This window comes from Typha latifolia, chromosome 15 (assembly GCF_019914945.1).
Source record: "Typha latifolia isolate L0001 chromosome 15, TyphaL0001v2, whole genome shotgun sequence".
Taxonomy (NCBI): domain Eukaryota; kingdom Viridiplantae; phylum Streptophyta; class Magnoliopsida; order Poales; family Typhaceae; genus Typha; species Typha latifolia.
In genome coordinates, this window is record NC_133100.1 from 8,342,312 (window position 1) to 8,360,240 (window position 17,929).

General features: G+C 37.5%; 4 protein-coding genes across 4 annotated transcripts; 1 reads left to right on the forward strand and 3 right to left on the reverse strand.

Annotated features, from left to right (window-relative positions):
* Positions 1–250: 250 nt before the first annotated feature.
* LOC140801957 (tRNA nucleotidyltransferase cca2) lies at positions 251–7,721 on the reverse strand. Its single transcript, XM_073157356.1, has 15 exons — positions 7,407–7,721; positions 6,611–6,741; positions 6,314–6,431; positions 6,004–6,056; positions 5,644–5,693; positions 5,435–5,533; positions 5,104–5,213; positions 4,867–4,994; positions 4,153–4,219; positions 3,236–3,319; positions 2,261–2,323; positions 2,026–2,170; positions 1,230–1,394; positions 628–725; positions 251–556 (listed from the first exon to the last, which is right to left on the reverse strand). Exons 1-15 carry the CDS (start codon positions 7,701–7,703, stop codon positions 443–445), a joined length of 1,722 nt encoding a protein of 573 aa, XP_073013457.1. The 5' UTR covers positions 7,704–7,721; the 3' UTR covers positions 251–442.
* Positions 7,722–7,988: 267 nt separating this feature from the next.
* On the reverse strand, positions 7,989–9,997 carry LOC140802163 (alpha-(1,4)-fucosyltransferase-like). Its single transcript, XM_073157606.1, has 3 exons — positions 9,468–9,997; positions 8,983–9,156; positions 7,989–8,595 (listed from the first exon to the last, which is right to left on the reverse strand). Exons 1-3 carry the CDS (start codon positions 9,978–9,980, stop codon positions 8,029–8,031), a joined length of 1,254 nt encoding a protein of 417 aa, XP_073013707.1. The 5' UTR covers positions 9,981–9,997; the 3' UTR covers positions 7,989–8,028.
* Positions 9,998–10,718: 721 nt separating this feature from the next.
* Positions 10,719–13,652, reverse strand: LOC140802416 (alpha-(1,4)-fucosyltransferase-like). The gene is made up of 3 exons (XM_073157938.1): positions 13,079–13,652; positions 11,946–12,119; positions 10,719–11,502 (listed from the first exon to the last, which is right to left on the reverse strand). Exons 1-3 carry the CDS (start codon positions 13,562–13,564, stop codon positions 10,933–10,935), a joined length of 1,230 nt encoding a protein of 409 aa, XP_073014039.1. The 5' UTR covers positions 13,565–13,652; the 3' UTR covers positions 10,719–10,932.
* Positions 13,653–14,519: 867 nt separating this feature from the next.
* Positions 14,520–17,567, forward strand: LOC140801631 (sodium/pyruvate cotransporter BASS2, chloroplastic-like). The gene is made up of 7 exons (XM_073156835.1): positions 14,520–14,931; positions 15,500–15,640; positions 15,970–16,125; positions 16,196–16,317; positions 16,395–16,556; positions 16,691–16,751; positions 17,106–17,567. Exons 1-7 carry the CDS (start codon positions 14,554–14,556, stop codon positions 17,286–17,288), a joined length of 1,203 nt encoding a protein of 400 aa, XP_073012936.1. The 5' UTR covers positions 14,520–14,553; the 3' UTR covers positions 17,289–17,567.
* Positions 17,568–17,929: the final 362 nt, after the last annotated feature.

Here is a 17,929-nt window from a genome sequence, read left to right on the forward strand (position 1 = left end):
TTTATAATTTATTTTACCGTACCTCCAATGGCTTGGCTTGTTAAAATATGCTCATGCTATATAAGCGAGCTAGTGGCCATTCATCACACCAGGAAATTCTTCTTTTTTTTTGTGAGTTAAAAGAATATAAATCGTTACTCAATCATGAATTATGTTTCAAATAGGTACAAGTATGAGTGAAGCGATTACATTTTTGGCCTCCAATCTGCTGGTTTAGAAGCTTACAAAAACTTTCCTAAAATGATAATTCTTTTTGGGACAAAATATAGCTCTCTTTTGGGTTTTACCCAAGTAACGTAATGAAGTCGAGCAGAAACTATCGTCATGTCTGTTTCGCCGAATTAGTCATAATATTATCATGGTCCCAAGCCAAATTCCAAAGCACCAAGAATTGACAGTTGTTAGCAGTAGCGCAAGAATCGCCACTAAGTTGAGCACACGTTTAAGCGGAACAGTTTAGTTTCTGACGTTTTGCTTGAGATTGCTTCATCCAATCGATGCACTCCTCCATTGTTCCTTTAGGATGAGCAAGCTGCCACTTCAGCAGCTTCTGTTGCTGCAAAGAAGAGAGACTTTTGTGGGCATTCATGGAACGGATAGGCAAATACCAATAAAAGCACATCTTACCCATTTCCCGATCAATGGCCCTCCTGTTTTAAGTTGTAGCACACCCATTATAGTCTTCCCGTCAAGCAATAATTTAGCTTCCCATACATGATCCAGATCTGCAGATACACAGACAATATAAAAAAGAGATCCCATATAACAAACAAATTGAAGAGGAAGAAGAAATTATTTATCTTTTGTGTTGCTCAGATTTGTTATTCTATAGAAGTAAAACACTTCTACTGTACTCCAAACATCAGAATAATCAAGATTTAAGCCCCTTCTAGCTAATTAGTGAATCACATGACAAAGGCTTATATGTAATTAAGCATAAATAAGTCTCGCATACCTACATGGCTAGATTTGATTCACCGTTTAACATTATTACTTTATAGTTTGCACTTCACAGGAGGTGGTTCCAATAAGGAAAAAGAAAGTCTCCATGATTCCTGCCTTCAAGTAGCTATAGAAGGGAAAAATGAAGAGTAGAAATAGAAACTACTTCCTCATACACTACGTGAAGTACACTGGCAGACAGTTGAAGCATATAACTGATATGTATAATTAAAAGCCAATGGAGCTTTGCAATAACAATAAGAATAACAAATAAGTATGTTTATTACCTAGTTCAGTTATAGCACTTTCAACTCTAAAGAATGTATCCTTTCTTCTATCCAGTTCCATATATGTGCTGAGGTTACCACCAGTATGATTAGCTTCTGGGTATAACAGGGTGGACATCAGCAGGGCAACACGCCAAAAATCTTTTATTTGACGAAGAAGCAATCCTGTAGAATCAACTCTGTTGTTTTAGTTTGAATAAGCCTCATGTGGTTGCAACTCGCAAAGTGGATATAACAGACAACCCAACAAAATAAAACAAAATAAACAAGATTTGCTATACAAAACAGCTATACATTTACTTGCCAAGCCACCTCCATGAGAAAATCTGTTGAACCATAAAGAGGTTGTTTGGTTTCATCATTTCATGTATTTTAACATGCAACACATCTATAGTGTTAAATGAGAAATTAATGCAAACAAAAATCTTGTATCTTCTCTTTTTTTTTCTCATTAAAGGTTGAGAGAATTTGTTTTGATATCCACTTAATTAAAGTGAATGTCAAGATGCTACATATCAGCCCATTTTAGCCATTAGAAACAATATTTCATGGAATCTATACACTAAAAACTGAATTTTAGAGTTACACTTTATATATGTAAATGCAGTTTTTTTTCCCTAAATACATGAAGCCAAACGGCCCCAAACTGTTCAAAAATTATAATTTTGTGGTACATGAGTAATATCATCTAAGGTGGCCAATTATTGACAATAGGAAAACAAGGTACTGGAACAAAAAGCAATACGAAATTTTGACAAGGAAATTGCAGCAATAAAAACAAAGAGCAGTGTCTAACCTGCCAAAACTCGTTTACGTGAAGCTGGTGGAATTTCGAGGCACTCGTCCTCTAATTTTAATTGAAGATTCTCTGGATCCTCATTGGACACCAGTAAAGGAATCATCTTGAGGAATTTTTCACAGGCAACATGTAGGCTTGTTACCTACAAGTAAAGATCATTTTCCAATCAACTCAAGGGACCAAGCTACCCCGTTGATAAACTCAACTAAATCTTCCTCAAGGATTGGCATACCATTTCTGCATCACTTGACTTCAGCTTTAAAGAATCTCGAATGATATAGCTGGCAACAGGAACCTGCATATTATGAATTGTGCATAAAAAGATTCTTCAAAAAGAACCAGAAAGAAGAAAAAAAAATGTAACTCAGGCTAACATATACATATCTAATCAATTTAACTAAAACCAAAATAAATAATTTAACAGATAAAAATTCACTAAAACCACCACAGCTAAGCTAATATGATTTTCATCTGAAAAAATATTCTAATTAGTAACGTTTCCATGCTTCAAAAGTGAGAGCTAAATTCATTTTATTTCAATGAGAGATTATTTTGTCCTAGATCCACTTGATCAACTAACTAGGAAAAATTATTTAAGATACCATCTCTGACATCCTTAAATGAACATTCCTTCCAACAAAAAAAACACCAAATATGAAGTGTATCTTGTGGCTCCGTTCACTTTAATTCTGTTCTGCCTTCCTTATGCCAGCAACCCTCAAGGAAAAAAAATCCAGCTTGAAAAAAACCTAATTTGGACTCGGCAGCTATATATAAAGCTTCTCTAATAAGATAGTGTTCCAGCTTTAGGTCAAAGGACCTAAAGAGATCTTTTAAGGGTTGCCTAACTATAGGGCCATTCTTTCTCTCCACTCACAGACTTGGAATCTTGACCAAGGCATACACTCTGTTTCTCAAAGTTGTGAAAAATCAGACACATATTAGAATGTTGAACCCCTTGTTCCATGGATTAGGTAATGTTTGATTAGTCATACAACAAAGGCGGTAAAAACATACTACCTACAACTAAGTAAAAAAAAAAATCACCTTTTTTCAAACTTAATGGTTAATTAGTTCTTGGTCTTACGAGATTATGAAACATAAACAAAAGTATGTTCTTATTAGAGTAAATATGAAGCAGTAGAAATGAAATGCAACATAAAGATATGAGCAGGAGAAATATTAACATGATAAATCAATTGGATACCTCTTTGGATTTTTTGTCCATGTATGTCATATTTCTCACCGGAAGAAATAGAGCCCCATATAAGTACAGTCTGCGCTGGTCATCCTAGAAAATAGGCCAATTAAATGTTAACGTATAAGACTCAGCTACAAGAGTATTCATTTAGCTTATTTGGGATAAATATATAGATATGTGCATGTAAAACATCAATGAGTTTGTATCAAGAAAGAAAGGGACAATTTCCTTTAGATTTATTTAGATCAAAAGTAGAAAAAAAGCACCAGCAAATACAATACTTTGTTACCTTATTTTAACAAGTCACCTATTTTCAAATAATATAAAATAATAAAACATGAGCAGTTAATATAAGTGGGTTCTACTGAATAAAGCTCATTAGTAAAATAAACAATTTGTGGATTGCAGCAATTAATGCCAGAAATCTACAATTAGCTAAATACTTGCATGGGAATTTTGAAAAGACAATGAAGATAAATACAAGTCAAATTCTGCTTTATTTGAGTAGATTACTTGAAAATGACCTGGATATCTGAATGAGAAGTAATGAGAGGCTGACGTCAATTAGCTGTCTAAGATAGATATCTTGTTCAATGTCAAGTCCTAAACAATAGGATATTAGATATTTTATGTAACACAAGTCTCATATGATGAATGATTGTTCTCTCTGTTTCTCACAAAATACGAGCAAATTGATGAGCAGTACTATAAATATGAAAAGGTAAGTTCCACTACAGAAGCAGTGTGTCACTATGATGGTCATTGACATAGCAGGACTGGAGAACAACAGTACAACCAGTACAGAAAGATAAAGCCAACCATGGATGCGAAGTTGTACAGCACTGTCTTTTCTTATGATACATGCTCTTAAGCACTGTAGAAACAAACACTATAGAATCTGCATCTTCAAATTTGAGGCTTACACTAAATATTGAACAGCCAATAGATTGATGAAGAGCCCATGCTGCATTTATATGTGAAAGACAAAGCCTGCATATTAGTAGATCTCTAAGAGATGAAGAATTATTCAAGATTGCTATAAATAAGAAGACAAAATATAATAGAAGTTAAGGAACCTTATTGAATTTGAAATCATGATTTACAAAATTCTGCACAGGAAATTTCAACATAATTTCAACAAGTGACAAGAATGGATAACGAATGCTCCTCACAATTTTGGATGAACATGCATATAGCACCATGGAAACAAAAGCGTACTAGAAGTCCTAAAAGTATATGGTGTGAAGCATTTAACCAACATGTGTCAACCATGCAGGAATGAATGTTTTTGGGAAGCAGCCCTAACATATGTTTCAACCAAATTTGGATCCAAGGCCTATATGAATGAGACAGGTAATAGCACTAATGACTATGTTAAAATAACAGAATTGTGTTCTAACTTATAACATAAAAGAAATGCTTCCATTCCACCCTCTTGCATATGCACTGATCGTGTGTATTAGATGCACACCAGTCAGCTATAATGAAATAACCTATTATGTCTGTTCAATCACTTCAGGACATCTCAACAATCCCTGAGTGACTGCAATGTTTTTCCAATTTCAAGATATTGAATTATAGAAAAATAATATCATTGCGACTGAATATGCATCCATTAAGTGTTCTCCAACACAAACCTATCACAATTTTCAATTCCTGCAAATTGGGTATTTCCAGGAAAAGTGAAGACAGCATAAAATAGCTTCAAATCACAAATATAGCTCATTGCTTTAGTTGGTTGCTTGTCTGACATCATTAGGTCGACCTGCCAATTTGTTGTAAACAAAGATCTTATGAGCTTTAATTTAAATGAATCAAAGAAACCAACGTCATATAAGGAAGCATTGAACTTTAAGAATTGCTAGAATACATACTTCATGACCTATTCGCTCTCTGCTGATCTTATGTGCAAGTGCAGCTTTTACTTCCTCATCTGAACCAGCTTCTTTAAGCTCTTCAGCCAATTCAAAATCGAACCTAGCACCTGGATAGTAAAGTACACTACAAGAGCTTACTATATTGCAAATAAACAGGGAAAAAATCAAGAAAAAAAAATTAAAAGGATACTGGAGAAGAATTGTTTTTTTTTTTTTTTGTTAGCGGCCGGGCATATCCATCATAAAACTTATTTAAAAGCAATAGAACTATATTCATCATAATTTTTTCTCATAAAGCTGTTAAAGTTTGAAGAGACTTGCTGAGTACCAAAGCGAATTGCTCGAAGAACCCTAAGGGGATCGTCCAGGAAAGTAGCTTTGGGAGGTAAAGGAGTGACAATAAGTCCCGACTTCAGATCTTGCATACCTGAATAAAAAAGAGACGATCTAAATCATGAGTTATCAAGTCTCAAAACTAGAAGCCATTATCAAGATCAAACCATTACACATAAAAAAGAAAAGAAAAGAAAATTACACCTCTCCCAGTCAAATCTTCAACTGAATTGGTGTTGATATTGTAGAACAGGCTGTTGGAAAATGATAATTAGTAGTAATGTTGCAGTAGTAACAGTAATAACAACAGTAATCAAGGACAGTACTATCTAAAGGTACAATATAAACTTGAAAGAGGTTCTAGAAAAAATTACATTACGAAAACTGTAGTGCAGGTGTTGTTTTAATGTTGCACCCACTTGTTTTCACGTATAATGTAGGAAATATCAAAGTATAGCAGGAGAAATCTACTGTCTCCCTCTCACAGCATAAACACTAGAATATTTCATGAATACAGCACGTAATATTAAGAAAAACTTCCTCATATGGTACACTTTATACTACCTATTGATGGTTAGATCCCTTCTATATGCATCTTCTTCAGCAGTTCCAAACTTCTGCATAAACAATAAAACATTCAGAAACTATTCTGCCTTCAACAATATACAAATGAAAAAACAACAATAGTTCTGATTTTCTGCAAAACACTGAAAGATAAACAAAAGTATGTCCATGTAACACATATCATGACAACATGAAACAACCATTGGAATCCTTATTCAGTATAAATACTTAACAAGGCAACTGTGTACAAATGCGAGATGGAAATCAGTAGTTAAAATCTGCGGAAAAATGGTCTGAGGATCTTGAGTACCATAGTAGGGATACGACTATTATCAGCATAGGTTTCAGATCTCAAATTAACAAAATCAATCCAAATGTCACAGATGCGCATCCTTGCCGTTTCCAAGTGTTTAGATTGATCAGGATTGCTGCATATATTTCAGAGCATCATCAAGATACATATAAAGAATTTCTTATCCAGCCAACTGTCAGAGTAAAACACAAAAAAAGTGGCATTCATAGCTTTAATATTGTTAGAAGCAGACGGCATTACAAATATAATGTACCAAGTAGATCTATTATTATGAACAAGAGAACAGTGACATACCACTGGATGACACCTACGCCTTGCTTTTCTTCACCAACAGACTGTAGGTACTCATTGATTTTTTCACAGAAATCTCGACCCAACATATCGTCCAATGCAATATCAATATCATAACAATCTTTGCCCAGAAGCTGTCAGATATCAAACTCCAAGTAAATGAAATTTGAAATAGCAAAGAATTCTTCTCACAAAATTAAATGAGCAGCATAGAACTAAACATTTGCACAATATGGACTTACCACATTAATTTCAATTCCTTAACTTTGAAATTCCAATGTATGAAGTAACTTAGGAAAGTAAAGTAGGAATAGCCTACAGATAGTTATGGAAATCCTGCTTATCCCAATCTCTAGACGAACAATTAGAAAAACCGTACTGATTACTGATTTCTCGATGAGATATTTGCAAAGCAGCTAGACTCCAAAAGTATCATATACTCCAGAAAAACAAACAGAGATGATCGAATAACTTCGAAATTCCAATGGATGTAGTAACTTAGGAAAGTAAACTAGGAATATCCTATAGATAAATGGAAATCCTACTTATCTCCCAATCTCTCGACGAGCGATTAGAAAAAACCCTACTGGTTACTAATTTCTCGATGAGATATCTGTCCAAGCAGGTCGACCCCAGAAGTATCATATACTCCATAAAAACGAACAGAGAAGATCGAACCCCAGCCTCCGGCAACTCGGAGATGCATCTCAAGCTTACGATCCTACCTGTCTCTCAAATAGAGTTCTCATGCCTTGATTTCAGTAAGGAAATAATCAAGAAACGACCGGTCGGATCTTACCTTATCTCGAACCCATCCACCGGCGACTCGGAGCTGCGTCTCGAGATTGAAATGGCGAACCACTTCGAGGAGTCGCCGGAAGATCCTCTCCTCCTTCTCGGTGAGATCGATCCGGTCCTTGACGGCGATCGAGGACTCCATCGACCGAGCAACGACGCAGCCGCAGAGCAGGCGAAAATGTAACCCTAGATTCCTTTTGGGAGCTAAGCGGAGGGGCTTAAGGGGGAGAGGAATGGAAGAAGGAAACCAGAGGCGGTGGAGTGGGAATAAGCGGGCTGGATTCAGGTGGAGAGCCATTTGGGGGCTCTTTTATAGCTTCGCTGTGGCTGTGTGGTCTATTTATGACGGGCTTTAGACTGGGGTTTGGGGAACTCTAATCAAGTCGGCAACGAAATAGTGAATACCAGCGAATCGGCAACGTACTGGGGGTTTCATTATATAAATTATACAAATATCATCTAATTTAATTAACGTTTGGGATAACTAAATAAGTATTTTCGAGAATCCCATTAAATAAAAAATAAATAATAAAAATCCAATTTAATTAACTTGATACATCGATCATACAGTAACAACATTACAAACAATAACTAACAGTATATATATATACACATATCACGAATTAAGTAGGAGCATTCCTCCCACCTTTCCTACTAACAAGCTCACACAACCTACAAGGCAACGTGTCAAGGCTCGCCAGCCTCACCCTCCCGTAGTTCCCCACCACCCCACACCTCCTCCATGCATGGAACTCCGCGTAGGCCACCGGGTCCTCCGCAACCTTCTTCACGTACGCCGCCAACTCCTCTAAGGACCCAAACTTAGACCCATCTATGATCGAGTTCGGCGGGACGAAGTCGGCCACGTCCGGCGCGCCGAAGTAGATGGGCACCGAGCCGGCTTCCAAGGCGTAGAAGAGCTTCTCGGTGACGTAGCTCTGGGTTTTGGTGTTCTCGATGGCGAGGACGAACTTGTAGTGGGACATGGCGCAGTGGAGGTGGTCCCACCAGTGGGGGATGGGGTTCTCCGGCATCGCGCAGTCGGGGTAGAATAAGAGGGCGGCGTCGGAACCGCCGACGTTGTTCAGGCACCGGCCGAAGGAGTGGTGGGGGAGGAGGGAGAGGAAGGATTTGGCCAGGAAGTCACGGTGGGGAAGGCACCGCGAAGAAGACCAATACACGAGCGTGTCCTGAGGTTATCAGTAAATAAGTTTTTTGTTTTTTTGGCATTTCGCACCCTGCATTATCTGTTTATTTCAGTTTATACCATATCCTTTTAATAAGTTTTTTATTTTATTTTTACATAATTGCAACCGAAAACTTTTAAACACTCTCAGAATTACTATTGCAAATAAATGATCATTAATGTTTATAATTACATGCAAAAGACTAACATATATTCTTTTATTGAAGTTGAGAGCATAAAATATTTATCACTGGTTTTTATGTAAACATAATAAATAAGATTCTCTTTTAAAAATTTATATAAAGGCTTTTCCATGAGATATGGTTTAAACAATAAAAAGCTATAACGTGGGGTTTTTCTTTGCAAATTTTCTCATGAAATTAGAACTTACATTTCTCTTGTGAGGCGATACATGGTAACTGCGAGCGATTCGAAATGTTTTTCCGGCATAAGTAGCTTGGATATCATCATTTGCATGATAACCAATAAAGATATCCTCGTAGCCTGATGGTCTCCTGGTAGCTTCAAGATCCATAAACGCACGAAGAGGCTCACCTTGACTTCTCTGAAAAGAATTAATTAATTAATTAATTATACGCACAAAGAAAATTTTAAAACAGTTGAAACTAGAAGAAAATCTATAAATTAATTTATTACGATATTTTACCAAAATTACGATATGCTTTTTGTCTTTATTATCATTAACATCTCATAAAATACTAACTTTTTATCATTCGATCCAGCGAGTAGTCTATAAATTGTTCAAAGAGAAAGTTGATAGGATTTATATGAAAATGAAGAAAAGTTTAGGATCCAAGTGAAATTATCTCGAAATATAGGATCGCGCGAATAAGAGGGAATAAGTTTCTTTATTACCGTCTTTGGAGGAGGAATAGTCTCGGATAACCATACATCCGCCTTATCCACGAGAGCTTGATTCCTACTCCAGAGGCAGTTCAACCCACAACTACAAGAGTATAGCCCATCCAAGATATCCGGGACCCATGTCACCCACGTCACCGCCACGCTGACGTGGCCCAGGACCAGCTTCTCGCATTCAACGGCGCCGCCCTGCACGGCTGAGGCGTTGACCTTCCACCCTTTGAACTTCTCCCTAAACTTGGCGCAGCCCACCTCGGCGTCCCACCTGTCAAAGGCGGGCAGCAAGTCAACGAAGGGGTCGCTGGACCTCGACCCGATGGAGTCGACGGCGGTGGCGATAATGGCGTCGGCGGTGGGGGTGCGGAAAGTAGGAGGAGAGGAAGAGGTGGCGAGGAGATATAGGAGGGGGAGGAGGAAGAGGAGGAGGAGGAGGAGGAGGAGGTAACTGAAGAGATAGGAGAAGCGCTTGGTGAGGGAGGAGAGCTTCGGAGAGAGAGACGTTAACATGGTTTTTGGAATTTGGATGGGTTGATTGAATTAGAGGGAGAGGAGAACTTGGTTTTATACTTTTGTTTTGCTTATAGCTCGAGATAATATTATTGGAGGGAATCAGTTGCATGAAAGAGACAATCTTATTATTATATGTATATAGATTTCACCACTTGAATTGTCAACATAATGTTTTATTTTTGTTGAGTTTCGAAAAATATTTGCAAAATAGAAGCTCTAAATTTGTGTTAGTTTGACAACCACCGATTAAGATTGCGTCGCCAAGTGTATGAAAAAGACATTAAAAGTCAGATATTTTTTTTAAAACTTTTAATCTGTGATAGTTTGCTAAAATCTCAACGAAAAAAAAAAAAGAAAAAAGAAAAAGAAAGAGTCATACTGCGGCACTGAAATGTTTTAAAAATGTAATTAAGACAAATTATCATCGATTACTTATCGATTGAGAAGTTTGAAAATGTCATTTGAATTATAAGTATCCAACACTACGACAGAGTCCATCTTTGAGAACAACATAGTCAAATAACTGCTACCGTAGAATTTATTTATGTAGAACTAAGAAAGTATTAGTCATTGAAAAGAAATATTTGCACTTCACAACAGAAAGAAACTTATCTAAGAAGAATATTTTTAAAAGACAACTGGTGAAAAAGACACGGGGGTTGATTTCTCCCCGTTTCTCATAGAAAGTAGTGCTAAGGTTAATAGTTGCATCAACTGTTCTTGATATTTTCAGCATTCAGTATAAATTGACCTCTGGGCTTCTATAGATTGCATTATAAATTTCGATGAACAACAATAGACTTAGTTTATATGAAAAAGAAGACGACGATAACAACAACAACAAAATTTTCGGTGTAAATCTATGATATAACAGAACACTGAGGAGATAAATACAACAGATACAGGTCTCTCCAATTAATAATGGAAGCTGTGAAGTAGAACGACAACTTCACAATGTCCTCGCATTTCTACCTCCTTTTCTACTAACCAATTCACACAACCTACAAGGCACCGTGTCAAGGCTAGCCGCACGAGTCTTCACATAGTTACCCAGTACGCCGCATCTCCTCCAAGCATGGTATTCTGCATATGCTATAGGGTCATCTGCAAGCGTTTTCACATACAAAGATAATTCCTCGATAGAACTGAACTTAGAACCATCAATGATGGAATTAGGAGGGACAAAATCCCACACATTGGGTGCACCAAAGTAGATTGGCACTGCACCAGCCTCCAATGCGTAGAATAGTTTCTCGGTCACATAGCTCTCTGTCTTGGTATTCTCAATTGCAAGGACAAACTTGTAGTGCGACATGGAACAATGTAGGTGGTCCCACCAATGTGGAGTTGCGTTCTCATTGTTGGAGCAATCTGGGTAGAGGGACAATGCCATATCAAGACCACCGACATTATTCAAGCATTTCCCAAAAGAATGGTGGGGAACGAGGGAGAGGAAGCTTTTTGCGAGCTGGTCTCGATGGGGAAGGCACCTTGAAGAAGACCAATAAACAAGGATATCCTGATGTACAAGATTGGCAATATAAGTTGTTGGAAAAATCAAAATTGAAAACAGCATCTAGCCGTGTCTTCTGCAAAATATTGTTTGTTCTACTTGATGCTATACACTTAAGAGGGTAACCTGATCCATCAATTAATGTTCATACAGATAATGCAATTCTATGCACCTTAATGAACTACTTCTACCATGACACATCAAGTTACACTTGCTTAAGATAAGTTTTGATTGGAGGACACTGTAACATCCTTGGTGTGAAACCTCAACCAAATATTTAATATTATGTTGATACAAAATACGATCTTTCATGAAAAAGCCACTTGTAAATAGGTCAAACAATATTATTCATTGATGAAGTTAGACTCAAAAGTCACCAAACTAACCCAATAAAAAACTGGAGATCAGTTGTGGTATCTTCAGACTTGCATTGTGAATTTGAAACTTACATTTCTCTTCTGTGATGATACGTGGTAATTCCGGCTAATGTGGTACGACTTTCCAGCATATGTTGCTTGAACGTCATCTTTAGCATGATACCCGATAAAGATGTCCTCCCTGCCTGATGGTTTCCTACTAGCCTCAAGATCCAGATACACACGAAGAGGATCGCCTTTATGTCTCTGGCAAAAGAAGTTGCATGTATAAACCAGAATCACACAACAAAGACAGAACAGTCATGTTAAGGCATACATCAAACCTGCACACTCTCGAATACTCAAACATTATCTATTCAGACTTCACAGAAGCAGAAGTAATGAAATTAGCATTAAGGATTCTGTGAAACGTAATAGTTTAACATAGTATGCAGCAATGAGAAAGTCATTATTTGTCCTTTTTCGTATGGGAAGCATCAAATGTAAACATCAATAACAAAGAGGGTTGCTCATAAGTAAATGTACAGGAGGACATATGGTATAAGGCAAACAATAAATGAAGGTTAAGCACTACTTTGAACAGGTATATCGTAGATTGGTGAACATGCTTGAGGATAATAAATACTAATTTGAAGAGTGAGTTCCTTTTGTAGTCAAAACTACGTAGAACTCAATTTGGTTCGAGAATGAAAATAGCTAGGATAGGTTAGTTTATTTCTCGGCTTGCTCCATTTCTTGGGAGATAGGAGGATTAATGGCCGGCTGCTGAATTGGTCTTTGAGAATTTACAGCCTTTTTATGAGCTTCCTTGCCTACTATCTTCAACCTAATTCAGCCTAAAGATATTCTAATTTATAAGTCCTCTAGATCTACCACTTACAGTGACCGAATTTCTCAGAGAGGCATGTGCCTTGTACAGATTATATTTCAAAAGTAACTGCAGACTTTCTTCAATTCCTCTCTTCTTTTAAATTGCAATATCAATTATTTAGAGTAAAATTGAAGAATTGCTACTACCTAAGCTATCTACAGGTACAGTTGACATGATCTCAAAATTCCTATATCAGAACCTAACATTCCAAAACTCCTCCCGCATGCTCCCCAATCCACACAAAATGGCATAAAAGATTGCCCCTTTTCACTGAATCCATCATAAAACTGGTATCAGTACCAAATCAACGTAATAAAATGGACCAAAAATCTACCTTCATTGGAGGCATGACATTCTCGAACAAGAGCGCATCAGGCCGATCAACGACAACTGCGGATTTGGTCCAAAGACAACTCATCCCGCACCGGCACGAGTACAACCCGTCCAAGCTATCCGGGATCCAAGTCCACCCCTTCACAACGACGCTGACGTGGCGGAGACGGAGGGCGGCGCAATCACCGGCATCGGGGTCCTGGATCGCCAACGCGTCCGCCGTCCACCCCTTGTACTTGTCCTCGAACCTGGAGCAGCCCACCTCGGAGTCCCAGCGAGAGAAGGCGGCGAGGACATCGGTGAAGGAATCGTTGGGCCTCGAGCCGATGGAATCGACTGCGGTGGCGGTGGTGGTGATGGTGGGAGTCGGGGTCGGGAGAGGAGAGGTTAGAGAAGGGAATTCGAGGGAGCCGGAGAGGAGGAGGACGAGGAGGAGAGCGGAGACGAGCATGGGGGCGAGGTAATTGATGCGCTTTAACGGAAGCATAGAGAGAGAGAGAGGGGATTCCGCCGCGGTCCAGAGATGAGACGGAGAAATTGTACAGTACAGTTAATTCTATCTTTCTTCCGGGGTTATTTTAAAAAAGTACTCTTTTACTTTTTTTTAACTGGATGTTTGCATATCACCACCTCTCTTTCTGCTTAATTATGGAAACTAATTAACTATCTTTTCCTTATTACAAATTAACTTCTCCTTCATAATCTCATTCCGATAAATTTTCCAGGTGAGCAGAGCTGCGAGTAATAGTAACGAGGAGTGTGGGGTAACCAGAGCTGCGAGTAATAGGGGAGCAAGTACGCGCTGAGAACCGCGAGGCGGGTCGGGTTCAAATGTTGCTCACGAGAATATCCAATATCCAACATTGGCCTGTATTCCGATATGGGTCTCTGTTCTGGAACAGGATCCGCTTAGGTTCAGACTCGAATAATTTTGTGCCCGGATTCGAAGAGCCCGACAAGAATTTTATTTTATTTTTTCTTTTTTGAGATAATTATAATTATAATTTTTTAAATTATTATTCATTTTCATATAAACCTATTATTATATTGCTTATATAAAATTTCTAAAATGTCTCTTCGATTATTAATTTATTATTTTTTTAACATCTTTAAAAAAACGAGAGATTAAACAGTACAGAATATCAAATATTATAATAAATAATAAGAGAGATATAGAAAAATATACAATATTTTAAGGAATGGAGGTGTAATTAACTACTTATTTTTCGTTAAAAATTAAATATAGTACAATATGGTAATTGGAAAAGTAGAGAGTCAAATGAAAAATAATAAAAAATAGCGATGTGTCACTTTGACCTTGATCGCTGAGTTCTAGTAATAAAGAATTGTTATATATGTGTACAAAATCCAATGCCACAAAGCAAAATCTACTGATTCCAAGATATTATATTAAAAACACTATAAGTATATTCCTCTCATTGTGGAGGAGCTGAGTTCCTCTTCTTCTACTATTCAATGCCACTCTCAATGTCTCTTCGCCTCCCTCTATATCCTATATTCCCCCACCCCCAATTGCTCGCTCTCCGGCCTCGAAGATCAAATTTTGGTAGAACCCAGAAGATCCTGACCGTCAGATCTCTCGCCGGAACCCCCAGTGAGACCTCTTCGGAGAAGCCCAGATGGGAAACCGCGCTCGCTACAGCGGCGAGCCTTTACCCTCTCTATGTGACCGTCGGTGGGGCGGTGGCTTGCGTAAAGCCATCGGCTTTCGCTTGGTTTGTGGAGCGAGGACCGGCTTCTTATAGCTGCTCCCTTGGTTTTATAATGCTCGCCATGGGTCTCACGTTGGAGCTGAGAGATTTGTTCGGTATTCTACGCGATAGGCCTTTCTCTGTAAGTTATGAGGAATGCTCGAAGAAATTAGGAATTTTATGTGAAATTTTTTACATGCATTGATGATATCTTTTTTGGTTGAATTGGGTGGTGGGTATGGAAAATAACGAAGAAGCAAAAGATGAATGAATGGAAAGAGTACTCTCTTTTTCAGGAAACATTTAGACTTTCTCAATTTAAAGTAAACTACTTATCTGAAACGTCCATGATTTGTTCTCCAATGTCAATTTTGTTGGTGGTTATTGATAAAAGCGAGAAGAAAAAGGAGAGAACAAAATTATGCCTTTTTTTATTCTTTCTATGAATGGTTCGCCCTTTCATGGGCATTTTAGAGTATGGAAGAAAATTGATTGATTGAATAGACTGACAGAGGTGTCAACAATTCATAATTGAGCCAATTATATTGTGAAATTCTACCTATGCTTTTCATTGGAGAAACGATGCATTATAAGCTCTCTCTGCTAGCTTCAATTGCTTCTAGTTGCAATTCTTCAGGCATTCAAATACTCAATGTTATTTGTTTCTGGGTTTAGTTATTTAATAATTATTTCCTTCTGCAATATGGCAGATATTGTTTGGATGTGCAGCTCAGTACACAATAATGCCAGTTTTTGGAGCCATAATTAGCAGAGCACTGGGGCTTCCGCCATCTCTTTCAGTTGGCCTAGTTCTTCTGTCATGCTGTCCTGGGGGAACTGCATCCAATGTGGTAAGCTGTTCACTTGTATTCTCTATCATTCTACCTTGGTTGCTCCCTTGGCATTAGAAGTGGAACATTCTTGATTTGGTCCTGTCTGGCTATTCACATAACCGTACCTTTAGGTTCTCACCATTTTATTGTCTACGGAAGAAACATATAATGATTCATTGCCATAGATACTACATTGCTGTACTATATCATTCAGTTGAAAGCAAATGAACAAACACAAATGGGGAAAGGATATAGATTTAGTGCTTGCTATACCTCCTGGTAAATTTTTTTGATCAGTTTTTGACTTCTCCATCCATTTATCTGTTCTTTTAAAAGTAGCATTTCAGGTGACTTTAATTGCTCAAGGAGATGTGCCATTGTCAATCGTGATGACCGTATGCACCACCCTTTCTGCAGTGATTCTCACCCCACTGTTAACCAAAATTCTCGCTGGAGCTTATGTTCCTGTGGACGCCTTGAAGCTTTCTCTAAGTACCCTACAGGTAAAATTAGCCTCCCTTGAGCCAAATTTACCTTCTTTCTTTTGTTAATTTTAACTTATTTTTCGTGTAGGTAGTTGTTGCTCCAATTTTGTTAGGTTCTTACTTGCAAAGTACATTCCCATCCATGGTAAAAGTAGTCACACCCTTTGCTCCCCTTCTTGCTGTATTATCTTCCTCACTTCTTGCGTGCAGGTACGAGTTGAGCATAATGTGTTGTGTGTTCTCTTCATTAGACATGACATCTTATGTGCCTTGTTTCTATGTGGCAGTGTCTTCTCGGAAAATTTTGTGCGTCTAAAAGCGTCACTTGCAAACTCATCTTATGTTTCTGACCTAGGTCCAATTTTCGGTAGTCAAGGCTCAATATCTGGAGATATAGGGACTGTAATACTATCAGTTCTCTTGCTACATTTAGCGGGCTTCTTTGTGGGGTATGATTTAGCTTCTCAACTTTAGAATATTTACCACCTATTCGAATCTCTATCCAAGTAATGTTAGGGATTCTGAAATGAACATTATTGTGAAAGTTGTCTTTCCTCTAATACTGAAAACGTTTTCTCAACAGATATCTATCCGCAGTTATATGTGGTTTTGGAGAAAGGCAGAGACGTGCAATTTCAATTGAGGTATTATACACAAACTTCTCCTTATATTAATTCAGATTCACTTTTTACAAACTGTTGCATGAACCAAGTAACAGAAGCAATTGACCCAGTATATTGGGATATTTCCATCCTTTTCTTCTTTTTTTCTTCACATGCAAATGAATGAATGAAGAACTATTTCAACTGTGTAATCTCTAGTAAAAAATTAAAAACCTTCTATTCTTTGTCTCAAAGGCATCACTAGATATCTTTCATTTTTTCATTTAGCACGCAAAATGAATACTTCAATCTATGATTAAGATTTGGTACCAGCATCATAACTTTATGCTAAAAATGCATGAAAAAAATAATTTTTTTTTGCAAATATTCATGCAGGTCGGCATGCAAAACTCTTCCCTCGGGGTTGTATTAGCAACTGCACATTTTTCATCCCCCTTGGTTGCCTTACCTCCTGCACTCTCTGCTGTCCTTATGAATATCATGGGTAGCACATTGGGTTTCATATGGAGATATCTCGATCCATCCACCACCAAGAATGAAACTGAACCCAATGATTGAATTATCAAGTTGTGTATGTATGTATGATAAATTTTCTGTCTTATTAGATGTACCGAATTTTGGTTAGGTTCCTCATTCATAAGATCTCTTTCACCTGACTTGCTGATTGGTTTCATTCAGAAATTAAGTATTATTTACTCTCTGTCATGAAGTGCTATGCATGTCCCCCCTTATTTTATATTTGGAATTTGACTTTGACAATAATTGTATTCCTCTCTGAACATTCATAAGCTAAAATGTCTGTGAGCTGTAAACTGAATGGCACTCAGTTTTCTCCTATCGATTATTTGCCCTTTGTATTAGAAAATGTCCTCGAACGAACAATTATGTTGAAAAGAGACCGAATCAGTCTCTGGTTCTAGAATTACTTTCTGAGATTTTAAATTTATTATAGAAACTCTATGCTCTGTTATTGTGTAGAAAGCCCTTACAGTTTGCAATTTTTTTAGAACTGCTTACTGTGTCAATTCAAACACTTATTAATCTCTGTGGATCTATTTAGTAGTTTAGTGAGATTTGACTCTAATGAAAGATTTTGAAGTGTATTTATATCATTCTACATTCTTTAAAGTACATTATAATTCATTGACCATTTCAGTTGAAATTTCTTTCTCTTTTTTTTTTAAATTGGCTACAGGGTT